This window comes from Cinclus cinclus, chromosome 6, assembly GCF_963662255.1.
Source record: "Cinclus cinclus chromosome 6, bCinCin1.1, whole genome shotgun sequence".
NCBI lineage: Eukaryota > Metazoa > Chordata > Aves > Passeriformes > Cinclidae > Cinclus > Cinclus cinclus.
Genome location: NC_085051.1, coordinates 13306621 through 13328448, shown reverse-complemented (window position 1 = coordinate 13328448; position 21828 = coordinate 13306621). Strand labels below are relative to the sequence as shown.

The 21828-nt window shown below is 36.7% G+C and overlaps 1 protein-coding gene across 7 annotated transcripts in view; it reads left to right on the top strand.

Annotated features, from left to right (window-relative positions):
* The window catches only part of SOX6 (SRY-box transcription factor 6), a 260249-nt gene that overhangs the window by 200099 nt on the left and 38322 nt on the right, over positions 1 to 21828 (top strand). For all 7 annotated transcript variants that reach the window (XM_062494968.1, XM_062494969.1, XM_062494967.1 and 4 more), the window contains 2 exons: positions 174 to 354; positions 2984 to 3174. In XM_062494968.1, coding sequence (XP_062350952.1) covers positions 174 to 354; positions 2984 to 3174 — 372 coding nt within the window. The remainder of the gene's footprint in view (positions 1 to 173; positions 355 to 2983; positions 3175 to 21828) is intronic.

Genomic DNA, 21828 nt, shown 5'->3' with positions numbered 1-21828 from the left:
GAAATTAATGAGGTTTCCTTTCGTTGAATCTTAAAGGAGGCAGATAATTAGCTTCTTTTGTTATTATTGCAGCAGAATGTGGTATTGTCTTCGAGGTGTAAAGCAACTGCTGCTTGCAAAATGATGTGTTCATTTGTCTTTTCCTAATAGTTATTTACATTAAACTCTTGCAGGATGAAGCAGCTCAGCCACTGAATCTCTCAGCCCGACCCAAAACAGCTGAACCTGTCAAATCCCCAACATCTCCAACACAGAATCTCTTCCCAGCCAGCAAAAGCAGTCCAGTGACAGTGACGAACAAGAGTGGCATCCCCAGCCCACTCAGTGGATCTCTGGGAAGAGGATCCTCTTTAGGTAATTACTCTCTCCTGGGGAAAGGAGAAAGTAAGCATGAAATTTTCTGCATGAAATTCCAGCCTGAGCACACTTAGCTCTGGATTAAGTAGATTCTTGGGTGTACATTTCTGTTTGGAAAAAAAAAAAAAAAAAAAAAAGTGAAGCTTTTCAAAGAATAACCAAAGTTTCACAATAGTGTCCAAAGAGATGTATCAGTGTGTTACAAACACAGGAAAGAAATACATAATGTAGGAAATACATCCAAATATACAGAGAAGTAAATAAAGATATATATATAAATATATAAACTTGTAAAACAGGTTTGTGTTGAATATCTCCCCTAAAGGCATCTACTGGATATATACACACAAAGCTGACTTTTAAATTTTGAATTCTGGTTCAAAAATTTAAAAAACTATCTTTGCATGCACATAGAGCCTCACCAAATACTAAATAGATTTTTTAAAAATAAAAATAGAAATGCGTCAATCCAGCCAGTTTGTTATTATTTGATCATGTTTTTATTATTTGATCATATTTTTGCTACTTTTTTACCCATATGTCAAGATTTTGTTGATTCATATGGTTACAAGTAGGGAATTTTTGATGCATGTTCAAGATTCTTTAAGCTTATTAAGTGATGAAACAAAATTGGTCTGAAAACTATGTATGAAGACTACTTTAACCAGTCAAGAAACAGAATCAAGAGCTGCAAAATGTAGTCCTAAAGTTCAAATAGTAAATTTTAACAGTGACTGAATACTTACTACAGACCACTTATTCACAATCTGTAGCTCAAGTGTACTTGTAAAATATATAGAAACACTTGTGAATAATGAATAGGTATGTTAAATACATATATTAAATATATAAAATGATGGGGTTTTTTTCCCATTCCCAAGCACTTGGGAACATCATGATTTCTGAAAGATATTTTCTGCAACTATCTAGGATACTCTACCTGTCAATTTGTTTGCAACTATCACTACACTGTCGTACATTAGAAAGTAAAATATCAATCTAAAGTCATAGACCATTCAAGAGAAAAGAACACAGAAGACAAATAGTGCCTAAGGTATAAATATTTTTCATGTGAAGTCATAAAAAATTTTTGTTTTAATCCTTAAGTATAAAAAAGACAGGAAAACAGTACCAAAAAATCAGCAAGCCATGTAGGAGCTTTTGCTACATTTCAGAATGAATGTAGATGATTACGAATCTAAATCTCTTTAAAAATCATGGAAATATGGTTCCCAACTTTAGGATCCAGAATGGAACTTAGTGGCTGAAATGGTTCAGAATGGTTCATTGCAAACTTTCCTCAGCAAGAACAATGGCTGTCTTATAACACATTATTTTTTATTTTGGAGAGGGAGGTTTCATTTTGATAGAAAATATCACTAGTCCTGTCTCTTGATGGGATGGGTTGAGATGAAAACATCACAGTCTGGATCCCTTCTTACTTTGGCCATAGTGTAAAATTAAGCATTTGGTTCCCAAGATGAAGTATGAGAAGCCCTTAATCATTTTTATTTTAAAATAATTCAGGGTTCTTCGAGGTTGAATTTGCTGTATTGTACTCAGCTGAACTTCAGTGAAGTGAAAAGAATATAAAAATTTCCTTCAAAGGTTAATTCCAAATCTTAGCCTGTTTGGGTTTTTTTTTTTTTTGTCTGTTTGTTTGTTTATAATTTTTTTATTGTTGTTTTGGATTTTGGTTTTGGTGGTTTTTAATTTTTTTTTTTCTTTGTAGTAAACTGTCAATAAGTACAGAAATCTATCAAATTCAAAGCTTTTATAAAAGACTGCTGGTCAGGCAGATGTACAGGTCACACACAAACTGATTGCTCAAAATTCCCAAGCTAGAATATATATGCACCAATCTATCCATGTGCAATATAGAGAATACTTCCATGAAGGAGCAGGTGGATAAAAGTTTTATCACAGCAACAACAAAAAAAAGAAACAGTCACAAAATAATTGCTGTCTTTTTCTCTCAAATCTAAAACTGTATCTGGGGTACTCATCTTCATGAATGCATTGTAAATGTGACAGGAATGCTTACCTGAGTTCGATGCCTGTTTAAAAGTTTCTTCCTGTTCTGAGTGATAGAAAGAAAACTGCTTTTTTTTCTCTACTGATTTAGAGATTTATACTTATGGTGAAAATGACCTTTGTCCCCAAAAAGTAAATGTGAGTGCTCTTTCTGAAATGGAAATCCAAATGTCTTGAGTGATGGTCTCTCTATAAAAAAAATTCTAAGAACTGACATGGAATTTCATGGCCTAGTAAATGAGATTTTTTTCCCCCTTTGTTCATTACATTAATTATTTTTAATACCTCAAAAGGTTTCCAGTTTCAGAATGCTGTTGTCTGAAACAGATATTTAAATTTGAGTCCATGAGTAGGCTCAGATAGCTCCAAATCAGGCTACCCCAAAACCTCAATGGTTGTATTTCTAACAGCAAAAGAAGTGCATGACTTTATCAACCACTTCAGTAGAGTAATTCAGCCTTCAAACAGATAGCAGCTGCCACTCCCCCTGTAGATGTTGGTTGGGTGCAGCTCTAGGTGTGTGAGAGCAGAGTTCTTACCCTGGATTCCAATTTAGATAATTACCTAAATAAAATCTGTTCTCTGTTTATAGATATCCTTTCCAGTCTTAATTCACCTGCCCTATTTGGGGACCAGGACACAGTAATGAAAGCCATTCAGGAGGCTCGAAAAATGAGAGAGCAAATCCAAAGGGAACAGCAGCAGCAACAGCAGCCTCATGGAGTTGATGGAAAATTGCCCTCCATGAATAACATGGGTCTAAACAACTGCAGGAATGAAAAGGTAATGTCTCCCATTTTCCCACAGTCTGTCACACACTCTTTTCTTCCCTGCAAAATAGCTTCTTATTTTTATATGAAATTTCTTTTTAGAGCTTTTAGCCATCTCTGATTTCATGTTAAATGCACCTTGTCACTTGGCGGTGCTGTGCTTCAGACATCTCCAGGTTTACGTGGCAGCATCACACCCACAGTCCTGTGCACACATGTGATGAAGCTGTAAACCTGTAAGCACATGGGAACGAGGAAAAGGGGTTGGTTGAAGCTTCCACTGCTCCTGGTCACTAGGTTTTGAACAGTGGTTTTGAGAATGACTGGATTGATAAATATGGCTAGAAGGCCAGTTCTGGAGTAGTGTGGTTGAGTATTACAATGCCAGTGTATGAATTGAGTGTGCTTGAATCTGTGCTTCAGGTGCAGCAAGGTGCTTAGGCTCAAAATATTTGGCTCTCAGTTGCAGGGAGAATTTAGAGACAAAACATGCTTTGTTGAATCACTGAAATGAGGCAGCACACTAGAGTAAAAGGGTAAATGAGAGAAAGTGTTGGGATAACAGGACCAGCACTGGACTGAGCAGGACACAGTCCAGCTTACAAAATAGCAACCTGGGACCATGTATGAAAGGTAAGGAACAGTTTCTATCATATTTGCTTTAAGGATCAGTCACGGGACAAAGAAGACTCTTGGAAAATCCCCTGGACCTGTGTTGTCCCATTCTGTGGCCTTTCTGAGGTCTTCAGGATCTGCTCCAGCAGCAGGTCTCTGCATGCACAGAGAGAGCAGAGGATCTGGTAACTGGCTGAGGTAAAAGGCAGCCCTTTGGATGGAGAATGCTCCTCTGTCAGCTTCTAATGCTTCTCTGGCACCCTAGAGGTGCCACGGGCTGCAAAAATACAGCACACAAGTTATTTTCCATGACTGACACAAAACCAGTTAAGGACCACATTACTTATCCGAGTAAACTAGAAAGGGAAAATTATTATCCCAGTAATCACTAAAGCTTTGGCAAATAGAAAGTTTATGATGCAATTTAGTAATGAGTGGAAAGAAAACTGACATATTAATTATTTGTTAAAACACTCCAGAACAACAGTTCTCTAGTTCCAATGCCTATAAATATTCTGTGATTCTCTATATCAAAGGGCAGGGTAAGTTCTTTATATCTTGGCTCAGGGAGGGAAGATTGTATTATGTACAAAGACTAACAGGAGTTTTGAGTCCAGGCTGAGTGTAACACTTAGCAGAATATTAACTGTAACTTAAGTGATGAATTTGGTAATATTCTGTTCTTTTCTCAACCCACAAGGGAATGCTTGGGTGAACGTTTTGTAGCAAGGCACAGAAACACAAAGAAATGTCATAAAAAGACCCATTAAACATTGTTATACATCTTTTAATTACATTTTATATTTTTTCATTATAGTTTCTTTACAGCACTCAAAACAAGTAGTGTCTGTTAAAAAAGATTGGTTAAAATGTTTCCACACAGGATAAACAATGCTTTTCCAAGTCAGACTTAGTGTCTAATAAATATATATGTCTGCTAGTATTAGTTTAAAAGTCTTAAGAACTCATTTAATGAAATTTGATATTATTAAAAATATAGGAATTAATAACTGATCAAACAGGCTGTACTCAAACACTCTAATTGTAAAGTCAGTGTTTGTCTTTTATAATAAAGAGGGTAGTATACTAAAGCCCAGGTTATAAAAATAGTAAAAAAAATTACATGCATGATCAGTATTAAGAGTTTGTAAAATTATGCTTATTTTATGAGTTTCAATGGTTTGACATTTAAAAAATACCTAATATTCTATAAGGGCTATTAAAGGAAATCTTAACATTTGATTTCACTTTGAAAAGTAAGTATAAAAATGGCATCCACTTACTTATTGAGCCTCTTGCCTGTGTATTTTCAGTATCACGTTTATGTCTTGTATTCAATGTAACAAGTTCCCATTTAATCTTTCACACTTTAGAGGGAGTCAGTACATATATCAATGAATAATCTGTAATTTCTATTTTGTTCTCTTTACTGACAGTACCTGGATTGATGCACAGTTTCCAGATTGAGGTTATACATCAGGCAGTCTGAGAAAAAAAAAGAAATTTACTTGCAAATATAGCAGAGTGAATCAGAACCGTTTAACAGATACAAGCAACATCTTTCTCAAATGCCATCTTTTGTGAGGAGACTTTTCATGGTAGCACTTGCAACTTTTAGAACCTACGAATAAAACAGCAGCAGGGAAATCTGTCGTTAAGTCTCTTAGTGACCTGTGTAATCCTGCTGGGTTTATTTATTACAGCAGGTACTACAGAACCATTAAGGCAGGAAAAGCTTGTAGTATGTACTCTGATTTTACCTTTGACGTGCTGGTCTATTGTCCTCACCCCACAGACATGAGGAAAGGCAGGGATTGCAAAAGAACAGGATATAAATCAGTCATTTTCAATGATGGTGTATCCCCACTCTTATCCTAAAGAAAATAAAAGTATTTATTTGGTCATAAATACTAATCAAATGGATTTATATTTTATAGCAATTATAAAATATATTCAAATCAGAAGCATCCATTGCACAAATGGAATTCTAGAACACTCTTCTTTCCCCTTTCACCCTCTGCCTTTCATTTTTTACATTATGATATATTTCTTGTACTCTAAAAATGATGGGCAGGATGATCAAAATGTAGCTGGGGGAGCAGGAATGCTAGATCACTTAGAGAAACATAATTTTGAAATAATTGTATGCCAAGAAAACTGTGCATAGTTTCTGTCATAATCCCAGTGAAGCTTTGATAACAGTTGCAATTTTGGATTGGTTTCTTTTGAAGAATCAGAACCCTGTGTTTTCAGGACCAAATTTTCAGAAATTGGCTTCAGGTAATTAGACTTGTAGAAATGAGTAGCTGGAAGCTGGCACCAGAAAAAGATGACAAATTAATTGCCTGCAGCTGGTTTAAAAAAGCTATTGAGTTCTGGTCAGCTACTGGTCTTCAAGTTCAGATAGTTGGTAATAGTTTGTTGTGCAAATGATTGCGCTCACAAAATTATGTACATAACTTCAAAGCCTGGGCTTGGGCCTTTTTGAAAATGTGTCATTTAAATCTCAGAAAGCTTTGTATTTGGTTACAGACATAGAGTTGAAAATTGCTTGTGTTCATTTTCTGCCGTTCAAAAAAATAATAATAAAAAAAATATCTACAAAGCTTTCAAAGTGCTCACAGAGATTCACTCATCAGAAAGACCATAACAAAAACATCCAGCACTCTGGGACAGCCTGACTTTGTCATTTGCCAAAGCATTAAGGTTAGTTTATACTTCTGAGATGATAGCCTCCTGTGGAGTTATCTGAGTTTGTGTGCTGCTGTGTGTTAGCATAGGCAGGTAAGCTCCCGTCAGTGGGATGAAGAGAAGGGTCAGAAGGGTAAAAGTAGAAAAATCTGTGGGTTGATTAGTATAGTTTCAGAAGCGTAGCAAAGTCAAACAGGGAATTAATTGACTGCTGCCCATTGCCACGTAGATGTTTAGCCATTCCCAGGAAAGCAGGGCTTCAGCATAAATAGGTTACATGGAAAACAAATGCTAAAACTCCAAATGTTTCCCTTTCCTCGCTCTTCTCCCAGATTTTACTGCTGAGTCTGACATCACAGGGTGTGGAATGTCCCTTTGGTCACTTGGGGTCAGCTGGGCTGGCTCTGTCCCCCCTCTCAGTGCTTGGCACACCCCCAGCCTCCTCTCTGGCAGAGCAACATCAAAACCAGAAAAGGTCTTGCTGTGGAAGCCCAGTTTGGCAATAGGTGAAACATCCCATGCCTGTGTTATCCAGCACTATTTTCGTCACAAATCCAAAACTCAACAGCACGTGAGCTAAGTTTAACTCTGAGCCTTAACCAGTACGTTGCACATTGTACTGAGACCAAAAAAAAAAAAAAAAAAAATTGCTATAACAGATTTGAATTTTTCTGTTCCACCTCAAGGGGAGCAAAAAAACTCCAGTGTGGTCTGACTGAGGAAAGGGAAGAGTGATGGTGTCAGTCATTTTACAGAGCAAACAGAAACACTGGGGAAGGGAAGAGAGCTAGAAAAATGAAGAAAATAATATATAGAGCTTTTACCATGTGATACATGCAAAAGTAAAATCATCATGCCAAAAATTCATCTTTATTTAGAGAATGTGAGGTTTTTTCCAGTCAAGCTATGTTCACCTTCAACAAAAAAGAGTACTTAAACAAAACCTGCATTGCTTCAGCTACTTGTATTTATTTTAGTATTTCAAACTACCGTCATTGCCTAGAAGATTTGCTTTGATTTAAGGCTTTAAATGAATCTGAAAATGTTATATAATTTATAAGATAACTGACATTATTTTAAAAAGAATCAGTTCCCAGCTTTTTTGTACATAAAGCAGGAAAGTGCTGACAGAGATGCTTCAGAAAATCTTTGTATAAAAAAAAATATAGGTAGACCTGTGATTGAAGAAAAATATATCAAGTCAAGATAGAATAAATACAAAATCAATTGCCACAACATATTTGTATCCCCACATCCCCATTTACTTACCACAAAGGATATTCGTTGAGAGTAAGCAGAATTTAATATAACATTTTTATGTTTATATTCCATTCTTACCCTTTTGTAGATTTTCAGACAACTCTGTATTTGCAGTAGGAAAGCAGAATTAGACCCCAAAATAAATGACATGAGTCACTGCCTACTTCCTGGGAATCATGGTTCTTTAGCACCTCTTCTAATGAGCCTTTTATTTCTTTCTTATCTCTAAATCAAAGTTTCACAAGTTGAATCCACGTAATTTATCCTAATATAGACCACAGTTTGTATGCAAAATGTGCACATTCTAAAAAAAATGTGTATTATTCACCCCTGGAGATATTACAGTCTATTGATCAAATCCATATTTAGGCACTTGGATTTGACTTGATAAGCCATAATGAGCCCTTTGGAGGTGTTAGCTCTGCTGTATTTAGGGACTGTTAAGTGTGTGGATTGTTGAGACAATAGAGTGGAACAACTCCTCTGGAGCTGTTGCACTTCATCATGTATACGAAGCTCCTGCACACATGTACAAACTCGTACAAAAACACTTCAGGACGCCTTTGTAGGAAAAGTCACTAGTCATGCATAATCTCCTTTTGGCTGCCTACAGCCTTGCAATGGCTCCAGCATTGTACTAGTTTTTTTTTTATTTTTTTTTTATTTTTTTTTTTCCCTAAAGGCAGGCAATGCTGCATTATGCTTCTGTCAGGTTTTTTTTTGTTTTGTTTTGTTTTTTTTTCTTTTTTTTTTTTTTTTTGCCAGCTTTTTTGCCCATACATTCAGCATCAGAGACAGAACAACTGGAGTGGCAGGAGTTGCACTGTCTGCTCTGTGTGTGCAGGAGACTTCTCAGACAAACACACAGAATCACCTTGTTACAAGCATCCTTGCTATTAGTCAGTTCTCAGCTCTGTTAAAAAACCCCAAACACGTATTTAAGCAAATACTTTCCCAGTTCGTTCTGCATGCAATTCTCTTTTTCCTTTTACTGTAAGGAGTCCTGACCATTCTTAAATTTAAAACATGAATTAATTGGTCATAAGGGCCTTGTGGATTTCTTATAAATCTTTATGAATATGTGGTTTCGATTTTCAGGTAGTGATCTTTTCTCATTTCCTTTTTTTCTTTTAAGAAAAACATGTATTTTCTTTTCCCCCCCTTTAGTTTCTTTTAGCAGACTATCAATATTTAGTAAATAAGAGGTCAATGCTTATATTTCAGTCTGCAGTGAGACATGACAGAAGCTGTAAGCATTTTCAAATGGATCTTTGTTTCTGTTGGTTAAAACTTTGTTCTACATGTACTTGAAGGGGGAGTATCTAGAAATTAGGGGAGGGGTGGGGGACAGGATAGCAGTAACTACAGCAGGTGACTAGTATTGCAAAGTTATTACTTCTACGGTATTGTCTCTACAGTCATTGTAGCAAGTTCTGGTCTCACTGTAACTTAAGAAAGGTCCTGCTCCCCACAGTTTACACTTAGGAATAATGTGATTTAAGTATTTCAATTCTATAATTAAAAATCTAGAACTGTATAGAAAGGGGAAAAAAGACAGGCATTGATTTACTTGAGGAACTGTTAGTGTGGTCTCACTTTCTTGCAAGAATATAGGCAATTTATTCAACTCAGTGGGAGTGTATTCCATCTGTCTAATGAAGACTCTGATTTCTACAAAGAGACACTGCAAAGTGTTTTTTTTCCTGAGTACGTCATCCTGCTCAGCCGACAAACCTTTCCCTGGGGACTTTCTGGGATGTAGAAGGACATGTTGCATAAAGACAACCTCTTTGCAGATCTATCATTTTAGAACAGATAAGTGACAGGTCTAAGTTAAACGTCCTGGAATAGGGAAAAAGTTTCAAATACCAATCCCAGCAGTCCTCATACTTCTTACAAAACAAATGTCCTTTATACTCAGCTGTGAATCTGCTCAATTTAGTAATCTACTTGTGGCAGTATATAATATATGTAAGCTATAACTTTTTTTTTTTTTTACATGGGGTGCTCAAAGTTAATTTCCTACAACCATACTTGCACACCAGTATTTTAATCTGAAAAATCTGTATTTTAAAAAAAAAAATAAATAAAAAACCCAGTTTGTTTTGGATTTTTTTGAAACTGCAATAATTTTGCAGTTTCCTTTTTAGGCTTAGGGCTTATCCTAACTGCATAAACACGTATCTTCATTTTTATATCCATTGTAATATTTCCTTATTAATAATGAAAGGAAAAATAGTGACTCAAATGTTTTTGAAGGGGCTGCAATGCAGGAGCCTAAGTCCCACTGAACTAGCTCTGAAAATTTTACCCCAAGGCAGACAAGCAGATTTGTGGCTGCATACACAGTAACAGTCTATTTTCAGTGGAATTCAGCAGTCTTGTATCCTTCTCCAGCTCTTTTTATGATAATTTGGACAATTCAGAATTTCAGCTGATGTAATACTGCCCCCTTTTATTAGAACTGGAAAACATGCTGGACCTCAAACATTTAGTGTATTTAGCTGGAGAAGTTCTGTTTATTTATGCTGTTGCTTCCAGTATTTGAATTTTCATGCCAAGATAAGATAAAGGCTGACATCCATATGCATATATAACAATGAAAGGGGGGAAGATGATAATGATTCCAAGCAACATATCTTTTCAGGATATACTGTGTGTGGTATGGCTGGACTTCCTAGGCAGCGTATCCCTTCAGGGAATTCCCTGATATTTTTTAAAGAAGTTCAAGGTATAGATGATTTCTGCTTTTGTATGAATATTATATGCGTTTGCATTGGTTTTCTAAGTGTATTTAGGAGCAGACTGATCATTGCCATTTTTGTTTTTCTTTTGAGTTCTGATCAGGAATTAGACACATTTTTGACTAGCTGAATGGCTTTAGTATCTCTTAGACACAGGTAAGTATTGCAATGGATTTATGCTTTGCAACTAGAACTTTCAGTGTAATTTGCAATTAAATTAAAAGCAGAGTATCTTGTAAAAAAAAAAAAATCCCCGTGTCTCCAACCATATCTTTCAAGGAGAAATGTTTCATTTATAAACTAAGAAGGAAAGCCACTAATCTGACTTTGGATATAGCCCTGAAGCCTGTAATGTATCACTAGCTTCTGTAGATATCCCAGGAAATAAAACCAGGTCAGACATTGTACCCATACTTAGAGAAATGTTTTATCTGATCTCTGTCTATGCAGTGAGAAAGGTGATGGGAGCTGTAACTGCTCATGCACAGAGGGGTCAAACACAGCCATAACATTGCTGCTCAGGTTCTAAGAGTTATGGGAGGAAAATACCAGCGCTAACATTAGCCCCTGCAGAAGAACACAGCCCCATTATCAAGGCCAGGCTTGTAATGGGAACCAGGTGCAGGAGGCTGTGGGTATGAAATCTTGTCAAGTGTGCTCCTCCAGCCCCAGAGATAGAAATGTTAAAGCTGCTCATGAATCGTTAACTTTGTACGTAATGATCATGCGGTCTTTCACTGATCACATGCTCTTGCTCAAATGCTGTTTACACCTATGTAGTCACACTCGTGCCTATCAGTGCACCTACTAATTTTTAATTTTTTTAGGTTTACTTTGTTTGCGGTGTGTAGAAAGACATACAAATAATGTGTTTGAAATTTGTGCATTAAAAATACATGTTCACTGAAACTGTGGATCTGACAGGGAAGAGACAAAAAGAAACAGTGCAAAATCTCTGGCATATGTAGGTCATCTAAATTTGCAGATAATTTAGCTTTGTGACAGCTTACGGATCCAGTTTACACCTACAGAAGAATTTTCTGTGCGACCTTTGTTTTTAAACCCTTTGCTCAATTACCTTACTTTCCAAAATTGTCTTTATAAAATTGGTAGCTTCTGCATTTCAGTTCCAAGGTATTAGATGTACAGTCAAATTCTTAGTCCCTCAAGTCACATAGAGGCAGGTTAAAATAAAATGTAAATTATTTTTTTCTATTGATTAAATTATCAAAATTAATTGTGTGAAAAATATGCCATCTTTGCAAAGTACGAATCCCAGAAATTTTACTGGACCATCAATTTAAAAAAAGTTTGACTGACCCAATAGTGATGTACATATATAAGAAAATAAAAGAGAACATGCCTACATATAAAGAACCCACATGAAACATTACTATTTGAATGACTATATATACATATATAGAGAGGCATACATGTGTGCACACACTGCAGAGGGTAGAAACTTCCCATATTAGGTGAACTTTTAAAATTTTCACACCTTTAGTTCAATGCCAAGAGCACTTGGAAAGAAAATACTCTTTTCAGGGAAGAAATCAGCACAAACTTTTGGTATCAAGAGCTATTTTTACTCTTGAATATTGGCAGCTAGAGGTTTTGCCAGTACCTGTGCTTAACAGTATTCTTGCTGAACACAGTCATGATTTTTTGATTTCTGTTGTCAGGGCTACTTGAAGAGGTTGTCTAACTTCAGGTTTTAGACCAAATTAATAATAGTGTTAATTATAATGATGGTGATGATGATTTTCCTTTCCATTTCAAGAAAAAATGCTAAATACAGTGCTTTTTCCCTTACATGGGGTATTTCATGTGAAAAGGATACAAACTTTGTCCCATATTGGTCTTTTCCCTTAAATTTTGGAGCAACTGAAAATTCTAAAGGAACAGAATTAGATTGAAACATGTCTCAGGGATGTGTTGAAAAATTTGCACAAACCAACAAGGATATTTTTTTCCAAAAGATGATGTTCTGCCATAAAGGATAGTGTCTTTCTGATGACTGTAACAGCATAATGATCTTCTTATATACAATACATTTCTCAAGCTACCCAGGAGAATTTACAGATATGTACTGAAATTTATTCTGTGTTTTTATTATTCTTTTCCACTAAACAATAAAAATAGGTTGAAAATTATTGTTCAAGCATAAATTTTCTAGAACAGGAATATATTCATTGATTTAAATTGTGGGTCAGAATGGCAGCTGCACAATTCTATCATATCACTTCCTCAATTGTCCTGAGAACTACAGAATACATTTGCATATTATTTCACACTTAGATACAAGCAGAGACATCCACAAAAGTTACTTCCATTTTTTTCCAGGCTCTGTGTATTCCTCTAAGCAAATTTGCTACACCAAATGCATTGCCAATATAACTCTCTACTGCAGCAGATAAAGTACAACAAGGATAAATTTGGATTGCTTTCCCTGATACTTCATTACTTTCTAAAATTAAAAATGTCTCCCATTTCTCAAGTGTCATTAGGCTGCATCAATAGGTATGATAAATTCTAATACACTCCCTGTTTAAGGATATTTACTAAGGTGCCTGTTTGTGGGATTTTACAATACTTTTTGCTGGCTTGACTGGTCTGCTTCAATCAGAAGAATAATAAGCATGCTAACAGGTAAAATTGTCTTCTTTAATCTCATGAAAAGACTTGAGCCAATAATGAGAAACAGTGATTTCAAGTGTTTGTTTGAAATCTGATTTATGGAGTTTGACCATGCTTAGTCCTTCCTTTGTTTCTTTTCACAAATATCCATGAAAACGGGGTTTTATTTCTCTGAGTGTATTTACATATGAACATGGACATTTGTGCATAATTAGGCATTTGCACTTTATGCCCAAATTGCTCAACCTCTCTTAATAAGATCTGGAGGCTTTGATGCAGCACCCAATGACCAAATGAGGAATGCAGTATCAGGGAGATCTTCCAGCCCCTGATAAAGTGTCAGTGCTAATTATAGATCTTTACAGCAGCTCCCTGAACTCTGCAGCAATTTAATCTAGGGCTGCTGAAGGCCTTGCTGCGCTGTCTCTTACGACTGCCATCTTTTTCCTACCAGTGGTATGCCAGAGGCAGATTCATGGGCTTTTCTGTGGTGTTTCTGCTGAGGCTTTTGGATGCAGGAGCTAACAGATTGAAGTAAAAGCTTTCCATTACCTAGGAGGCCTTCGAGCTGAGAGAATTCCCAGTCGCTTTTTTTTTTTATTATTTTATTTTATTTTATTTTTTTTTGTTCCCCCAGTAATTTAAGGCAAAGTTACATTAGCATTTAGTCAGGGACTGAAAACAATATCATTTTGCTTAGGTGACCAACTACAGCATAAATTGGAAGTAGGAAACCATTGAGCTTTTAAATGCATAGCTCACGCAGAGCTTTAAAAAGCTGGATTGTTAAAACACTGACACTCACACGTGTAGAAATTGCTGAAACTACAAGGGTAGCTTGAAAATATAAGAAATACTCTAATTTCTGGATCAAATGTTCACTGCACATAGACTGTTCATCTCTAGTCACATAATACTAACTCCACAAACAGGTCTATCTCAATTGGAAGTGTCTAACAGGGTAATAAATGATACTCAACATCAGATTGCTTATATTAAAATCTTGTTCAAGTCATAGTGAGCTGTTATAACACTACTTAAAACCCAAAGTATGCCTAACCCACAAGCCTAAATTGCCCAGCTTACATCCTAAAAATCTACAGACAACATTAATTTCCCACTATTCCATTTTATGCCTGTGGCCTCTAACATGTTGCAAATGCTTCTATAAGAAAGGCTAGAAAAACATATCAAATTTCTGTTCTATTCCACTTGCTGACATTCATTAGCTGAGGGAGAACACTGAGACATGGTTTTGGAAAGATCTCCTCTCTACCTCCACCCTTTTCAAAGCAATTTATTAAACAGCCAGTAAGAGAAGTGGACATTTGTGGTTTAATGTCAGACCTGTGCTGAGCAGTAGCTGGGTGCATGATTTCACTGTTATCATGCCAAGGGCTCTTGAGACAACAGGCAATGTGAGCATTCCTCTCTCCCTGCCATTTTCTTTGCATGCTTGAGCTCAGTTGTGAAGTAACAATTTCACTATATGCCTCCTATTTGAATGAACTGTCTTTTTACATACATAGAGATTCTTGCTCCATGCATCCCAATTTTTCCATTTCTAAAAGGCAGGAACAGTCTTTGCTGTATTTTGGATGCTGATACATTTGTTTTACATTCTGTTTAGAAGTCATCATCGGGAGGATGTGCATTAGAGTTGTATAGAAAGTGAGTCACTGACACATCATGTACTGTAAAATTTCTTGGTCTGTCAGAGGTTCAGCAGTTTGCCAAAATGTATTCAGCTGCCAGCTCCCTGCCAGAATTCTGTTCCTCAAGCTCTTTGAATACTATGAATAAGATTAGATTGTATGGCTGCACTCTTTTTCCCACGGGATTCCCTTTTATCAAGGGATTACCTGCATGACCTTTGCATAACTCCTGTGTTTTATTCCTCAGTGTCACACTGCAGATCACACTGTATCATTGCATTGTCTTATTGGGGAAGTGTTTGCCAGCTCTTAGGTCTTCCATTCAGAAAGAAAGCAAAACTTAGAAATACAAGGAAGACCTTTTCCCATAGGTCTGCTCCCACCCTCTTTCATGCAAATATTATTTTCCCTCTTTCACTGCAAGGAACAGTCTGAATTATAATATTCACAGTTACAAACTGACCCGACGTAGTCTGGGATGCCCATCAGTGTTTGCAATAGCCAGCACACTCTGCTGTGCAGGATATCCATCCTATTTGGTCCAAAACCCACCCACAATTTATCAGGATGTACTCACTAGCAGGGGCAGACAAAAGTAATCAACTGCAGTATGGGAAATTTGTAGTGCATGTATGAGTTGTCCTACAAGAGAAGGTGATGAAGTGTAGTCCTTTCTTGGTTTACCAAGTGATTTCCCTTTCTCCCCACCCATGCCATCTTACTGTAGTTACCATATGTGTTATAAGAATATAACAAATCCTGTTAAAAGGGGAAAAAAGCACCCAATTTCCTGCTTTTTGACCCTACTTAAATTCTCCTAATGTAAAGCTTTTGCTATGGTAAGGATGCATCTCAGCACACATTCCTCTGAATCAGGGCCTGCATTACTTAATCATCCTGCAACTCTTATGAGATCCCAGTTCTGCAGTATTAGGAATGCTCCTGATGTGGTGCAGCCTATGGTTTAGGTAGTGGAAGTCTCTCTCATTCTCTTAGCACAAGGCAGAAGGGGATTTTTTTTTCCTCTTCTTAGTGATTGCAATGACCTACTACTTTGTGTCTCCTTTCCTTTTCTCCCTGTTGCTTAACTTCACCCTGTTTTTTCTGGGGCTCTTGTAGTGTCTCATGAAAACAGCACCTTCATTGCTGTTGGGTGTCACATCTTAATTAACTAATAGGGCATCACACAATTTCCACTAACATCTCATGCTGTGAAGAGATAATTATTTCACCTCTTTTTTGTTATTTTGTGGGTATGTTCTCTACACAGCTGCATTCTTGTTACTAAATCCAACCTTGGATTTGACTTCACAACTAAGCTAAATGCTGACCATTTTCCATAAGCAAAAGACACAATTTATCCCATTTTTGATTGCTTGAAGTAGCAAAGGAATGGAGATAAAATTGAAATCTTCATTGTGAGTTATCAGTCACATTTTCTTTCTTTCATAATTCTATTTTGTAACTGATGCCAGAATTCATTTAGGATCAGGCCATTTTAGGCTGTGCTTTGATACAAACCAAAGCAGTTATAGCTCCTGAGAGGAAGATCTTTAGTAGATTTGAAAGGCAAGAGCTATCTCAGTCTAGCACATTGCCTCTCCAGTGCAAAGAGGTTCTCAGCAACTTTAGCTGCAGCTCGCTGCCTGCTCAAGGACGGAACTATTTGAGCAATTCTGTTGTAAAAGCTGCAACGGCTTTTGAAAACAAAAGCTTCCCCTTTTATTAAACTGAAACATTTCACTGTTTGATTTTTCAGCATGACCCCACAAATAGCTGAATTGGAAGTTTTAAAGTAGTGTGGACTCTTTGTGGGGACCAGCAGGTTAGAAGGTGAGGGATGGGACAGAAGTTCACTCCTGCATACCATGTCCCTGAAAATGCACTTTGTATGTATTGCAGAGTAGGAAATGAGAGTGAGTGGGGCACAGATAGGAATGTGAAGATCCTATAGTTTAAATGGTGGATTTCCAACCAGATAGCCCCGGAGTATATAGCTCTTTCCTTCTTTTTGGCATCATCCCTTTCAGTTCTCCCAATATATAATAATTTGAAATTCCTCTTAAGTCTCTGTTTCTAAACCCTAAGAAGCAGCAAACCTGAGCCTTGCTGTTTGCATTCTTCTGATATCAAAGCCTCCTATCCCAGCGGGGCCCTTAGCCATAGGAGAGGTTTGAGGGAGGAGGAAGAGATGTTTTTCCTCTCAGCTGCTGCACCAGATTGGAGGGTGGGGAGGGGAGAGGGAGCAGACATGGTAATATTTTAATATTCAAAATGGAGACTGGGATGTGATTGCTGTCTGAGCCTGACATGCTACTGCTTATCACTGTTTCCCTTAGCTGATGTGAAAGTGGGGCTGGAGCTGGGTGGAGGTTGGTACCTGGTGATGAAGAGTGCCCATCCTCTCAGGAAGCCAGGGAGAGCCTTGGTTAGCCTGTTTTTGCAGAAGCTCAAACCCCCAAGATATCCTGTACTACAAAGCTAGCAGCAGAAAGATATTTTTCTTTACATTTAAAAACCTGTGTTACAGATTTTCAGGAAGTATTTTTTTATTCTTTAAATTAGCTGAGCAGGAGAATTAGCTAAAGAGAGATGGATTTAGAGATCAGCACAATGCAGCAAGATTAAAAAACCCTTTCCATCTGAATTAATGAATTTCAGACTGCTTTTCATAAACTAGTTTTTCAGAAGTCATTTGTGAAGCCTCGTATAAAGAATTTTTAAAGGTAACTTAATGGGATGGAGAAAAGGTTTAAAATTATCTACAGGGGCTGTTGCAGGAGATATTAAATGTTGATTTATCTTGGAGTAAGAATCATACTAAAGAGTGAGGCCTGTAGTCAGATCAATTTATCTGGAATACAAACTATATGGCTGTATTTAGTACAATGTCAAAATGAATCTTAAACAAGTAGATGTGAAAGGTTGATCATTTAATCTAAATCAATTGGCTTTCCAAATCTTCGATTAAAAAAGAAATCTGAACACTTCAAACTGAACTGCTCCCAGATGCTTCAGGTGGTTTATCTTAAAAAATGCTTCATTTAGTCAGTCAGCCATATCATAATGCTCCTCTGTGCATCTTGTTGTAACTAGGAACAAGAATACACAGTTCAAGACTTCTCCATATCTCGAGTTTTTAATACTTTACACTTTAAATCCCAGTGTAAATAGTTCAAGTAATCTGGCAAATAACACTGCAAGTAATATTTTGCTACTTGCCACTGCTGCTGCACTGCCAAGGTTTTGGTCATAATATAAAAGTTGGCTCAGATTGTTTTCAGCCACCTAAAAGTGATTATGCTCTGTTTTCAGGCATAAATAGATACCAGTATGCCAGCTAGTGGTACTGGCTAAAACATTTTTTCAGTATGTACATAGTGCATAGGTCTCCAGTAGGAAATCCTTTATCTGAGTGTGACATTAAAGCAGGATGTCTCAGATAATTTAAGTGTTACATTTGCTTTTGTTTGCACTGTTTTCTTTGAACATATTCATTAGAAAAGAGAAGAGCCTTTAATGTTCCATGACTGAAAAATCCATCAAGCAGATTTATGGCAGGGGCACTGTGGCATAACAGCCAGTGAACTGGCCTAATGTACAGAAGTCCCGGGTACAGCTCTCAGCTTAATCATTGACTTTCTGGGTAACCCGAAGATAATAATATCCCCCCTCTGTGCCTGAAGATTCAGTTACCAGCCCCCATTTTAGCATTATTTGGGTATTACTAATGAGCGGTGGTAAGTATTGCAATTGTCTACATATATCGTAGTAAAAAGCTCCAAAATACTGATTGCTTCCCCAGAACAGTATTGTTCTCTTTCCTGTGAGACAGAGCTATAAAACATGATCACAGTTATAAAGTGTACAAGTATACAATGGAGTAAGGAGAGTATGAGACAGGAAATTCCCTCTTAAAGATTGTATTTATCCACAGAACAGCAAAGAATCTTCCACTGGAATGAGGTCCTGGAATATTCCTTCAGTGAATTGCATGAACTTTCCCATTTATGTCAAATAGAGTGGGAGAGTAAGGATAGGGTAAAAGAGAGAAAAAGTGCATTTTAAATGCAGAGAGATGTAGTAGGACCCAGCTTCTGCTTACCCTTGAAGATGAGGTCAAAAATAGGTCTTAAGTGGGACGTAAGTGGCTAATTTGTGGGTGAAACCACTACTTTAGGAACACCCATTCAAGGCTGGTTGTTAAGGTATAAAAGCATTTGCTAAATTGTAATTGTCACCTGAAGCTGAAGAGTACTTAATGGATATCTTATTTGGGAAACTTGAGACAAATTTTTCATGATAAAAACAGAAGAAGGTTTATAAAATCATTCTACTTTAAATGAAAAGCTAGAGAATGGATTTGTGCTGGTGGCATTAGCTATAGACTAGCAGTTTTCTCTTTATATATTGCAGCAGTAAAAAACACATGTTTTTTTTCCTCCCTTACATAGGTAGTCATTTTGCATTTAGGATGGTTTCAGGTGCAAGAGTTCCTGGATTCTGCATGGAAAAAAAATTGCTTTGCTTTCAGTTATCCTTCCAAATTCCTCTGTCATTATTTTGATTCACAATTCCTTCATGGAAGACCTTCTCCTCCTAAGGCATGTAACTCTCTCATATTTTCTAGGAAGTACATATTTGCCTGCGTTTGCATGTTGGATATCTCAAAGGGAGATTTTATCCTACTTTATCAGTTGCCTTTTTGATCTGGTGAATGAGTAACCTGGTCTAATGGAAGATATCCCTGCCCATGGAAGGGATGTTAGAACTAGAACTAGATAATTTCTATGGTCCCTTCCAACTCAAACCATTCCCTGACTGTGAATTCACAGTCTTCATAAATCCAGTTTGGGCTGCTTTTGCCTTGAGTACAAGTTTTAAAAACGTAAATTATGAATAAATTAGTTCAGATTTTTTAGGGATTCAGTAAGTAGATATAGGAATTTCACAGGTGCAGAGTTATTCCTTCACTTCAGCCAGGACATTGCTAATGCAAGGTCTTGCTCACGTACATCCTTACAGGACTATGCTCTTGGCTGTCTATTGTTTTATTCCTAAAGAAGAATAATTTTTTTTGTACCAGAAGGTCCTCAACCTACCTGTCTCAAAGGGAAAAAAGAATAATCAGTTAAAAGGATAAAGCATCTTTTTGAGCCTGGAAAAACCTGTTTGTTTTTTATTCTGTGTAAACGTAGGAACTCCACGCTTTGGCCCTGATTCAGTCAAGTGCATTTAGTCCATTCTTCATATACTCCCCTGGAGTTAAGTACTGATTATCCATGTCCTTGAGGTCTCTGTTGGACTGGAGTGAAAGTATTGGCATCTTACAAGATTGAGGCCTGTATGAGGCTGCAAGAATTTGCAACTCGCTGTTTTGTTTTCTTTGTTTTTCCTTTGTTTGTTTGTGTTTTTTTTTCTTTTTCTTTTTTTTTTTTTCTCCAGTTGCATGAAGATTAAAGACAGGGTCTAGTTGAGGGGTACATTTATATTATCACAGGCATTACATACATCATACTTGATATTGTAATCATGCAAACAGTAATCTTGCCTTCTTGACATAAACAGTAAGCAGCACTTTTTCCTGAGGCTGAAATAATCACAGAAAAACATGGCAGTGATGGAGGTACAAGAGGCAAAACACTGCATAATGATGTTATTATCATTGTTCCATTGTCACCCATCCTTACACCTTAGTGATATGATCTTTTTTTTCTCTGAAGATAACAAAAGAGGCCTGAGTATAAGCAAAGCAATGTATAAGCGGCAATCATAAAATGCAACCTTGAAAAAGTGTACTTAAAATGCTACCAAAAATCATCTTGATAAATACAGAAAAAGCCTACTTAATCTTTTTATGCATGGTAGGCAATTATATATTTACATCCAGCAGAAGGCAAGGCATATACTTGAAAACAGTAGCATTTGGTGGGACTTTACTAACTGCCTTGATTGCATTTCTAATTCTAAATATGAATATGAACATTTAAACCCAAGTGTCTTTTGCATCTCCAATTTAAACTGCTTCAGGTGTCTTCCTGAACACGGGATGGAAAAAGCATGTCTAGAGGCTTGTGTTGTTTTTAGAGGTAAACAAAAGGAGTGGGTACCCCCAGTGACTCATTTGTGATGTCTGGGGTTAGATCTCTGTACTACCAAAGCCCTGGAGGATTTATCCTAATGGAGCTACTCAAACCTACACTTACAATATACAATACTATTCATGTTCAAAGGTTGCTGTAATATAATGCAACTAGGTTTAGTTCCTTAATTGAAAAAATACTGTAAAAAATTAGAGTATTTACTATATTTGCTTTTATACCTTTATAACTACTAGCCATTTTTTGAGTAGGAAAAAATGCATTTATTGAGATTTGATAATTGATTATTGCATCACAGAATTGATGTTTATCAAAGCTTTTCCAGCATTATCCGATGGTGTCCTAAACTCTGGCATGTGCCTGTCATAAGGAACAGTTAAAATGATGGAAGTATTTATGAGAACATCATCTGTCTTTCTCTTAGCTTTTACAGATTTAAAATTAAACTTCTAAATGTCTAATCAATGTGTTATGTGCTTAAATTTGCATATTATTCACAAAAAAGCATCAGATTGCTTCTGGAGATGTCTGACCAGTGACATGTGTGCATGTCCTCTTGGATGTGTGTTTCCTGCATTTTTTTAAAGACCTTTATTGTCCCAATTCCCTGTGTAGACAGCAGCTGAAAGCAACAGCTTTGTACTGTTGAGGTTTGCAGAACACCACAATGAAACTGAAATTGGTGACTTCTTTACTGCCTTTTTTTTTTTCCGTTCCAAAAAAATTGTTGTGCTGAACCTAGAATAGTTTTGCTGGTTGTTTCACTGCTGTGGCTTCTTGCTAAAACTGGGTTTTCAGCCTGGAATATATTACTAGGTGATTAAGAGAGAAGGAGATTCACAGTTTTGAGCAAATAGCCAAATTCTGTTCTGATTCTAATGCATTAGAGTACCTTCAATGAAATTTAGTCACTAGCATAAAAATCTGGGGAAACATGCAGATATATGTACAGAATCATGAAATC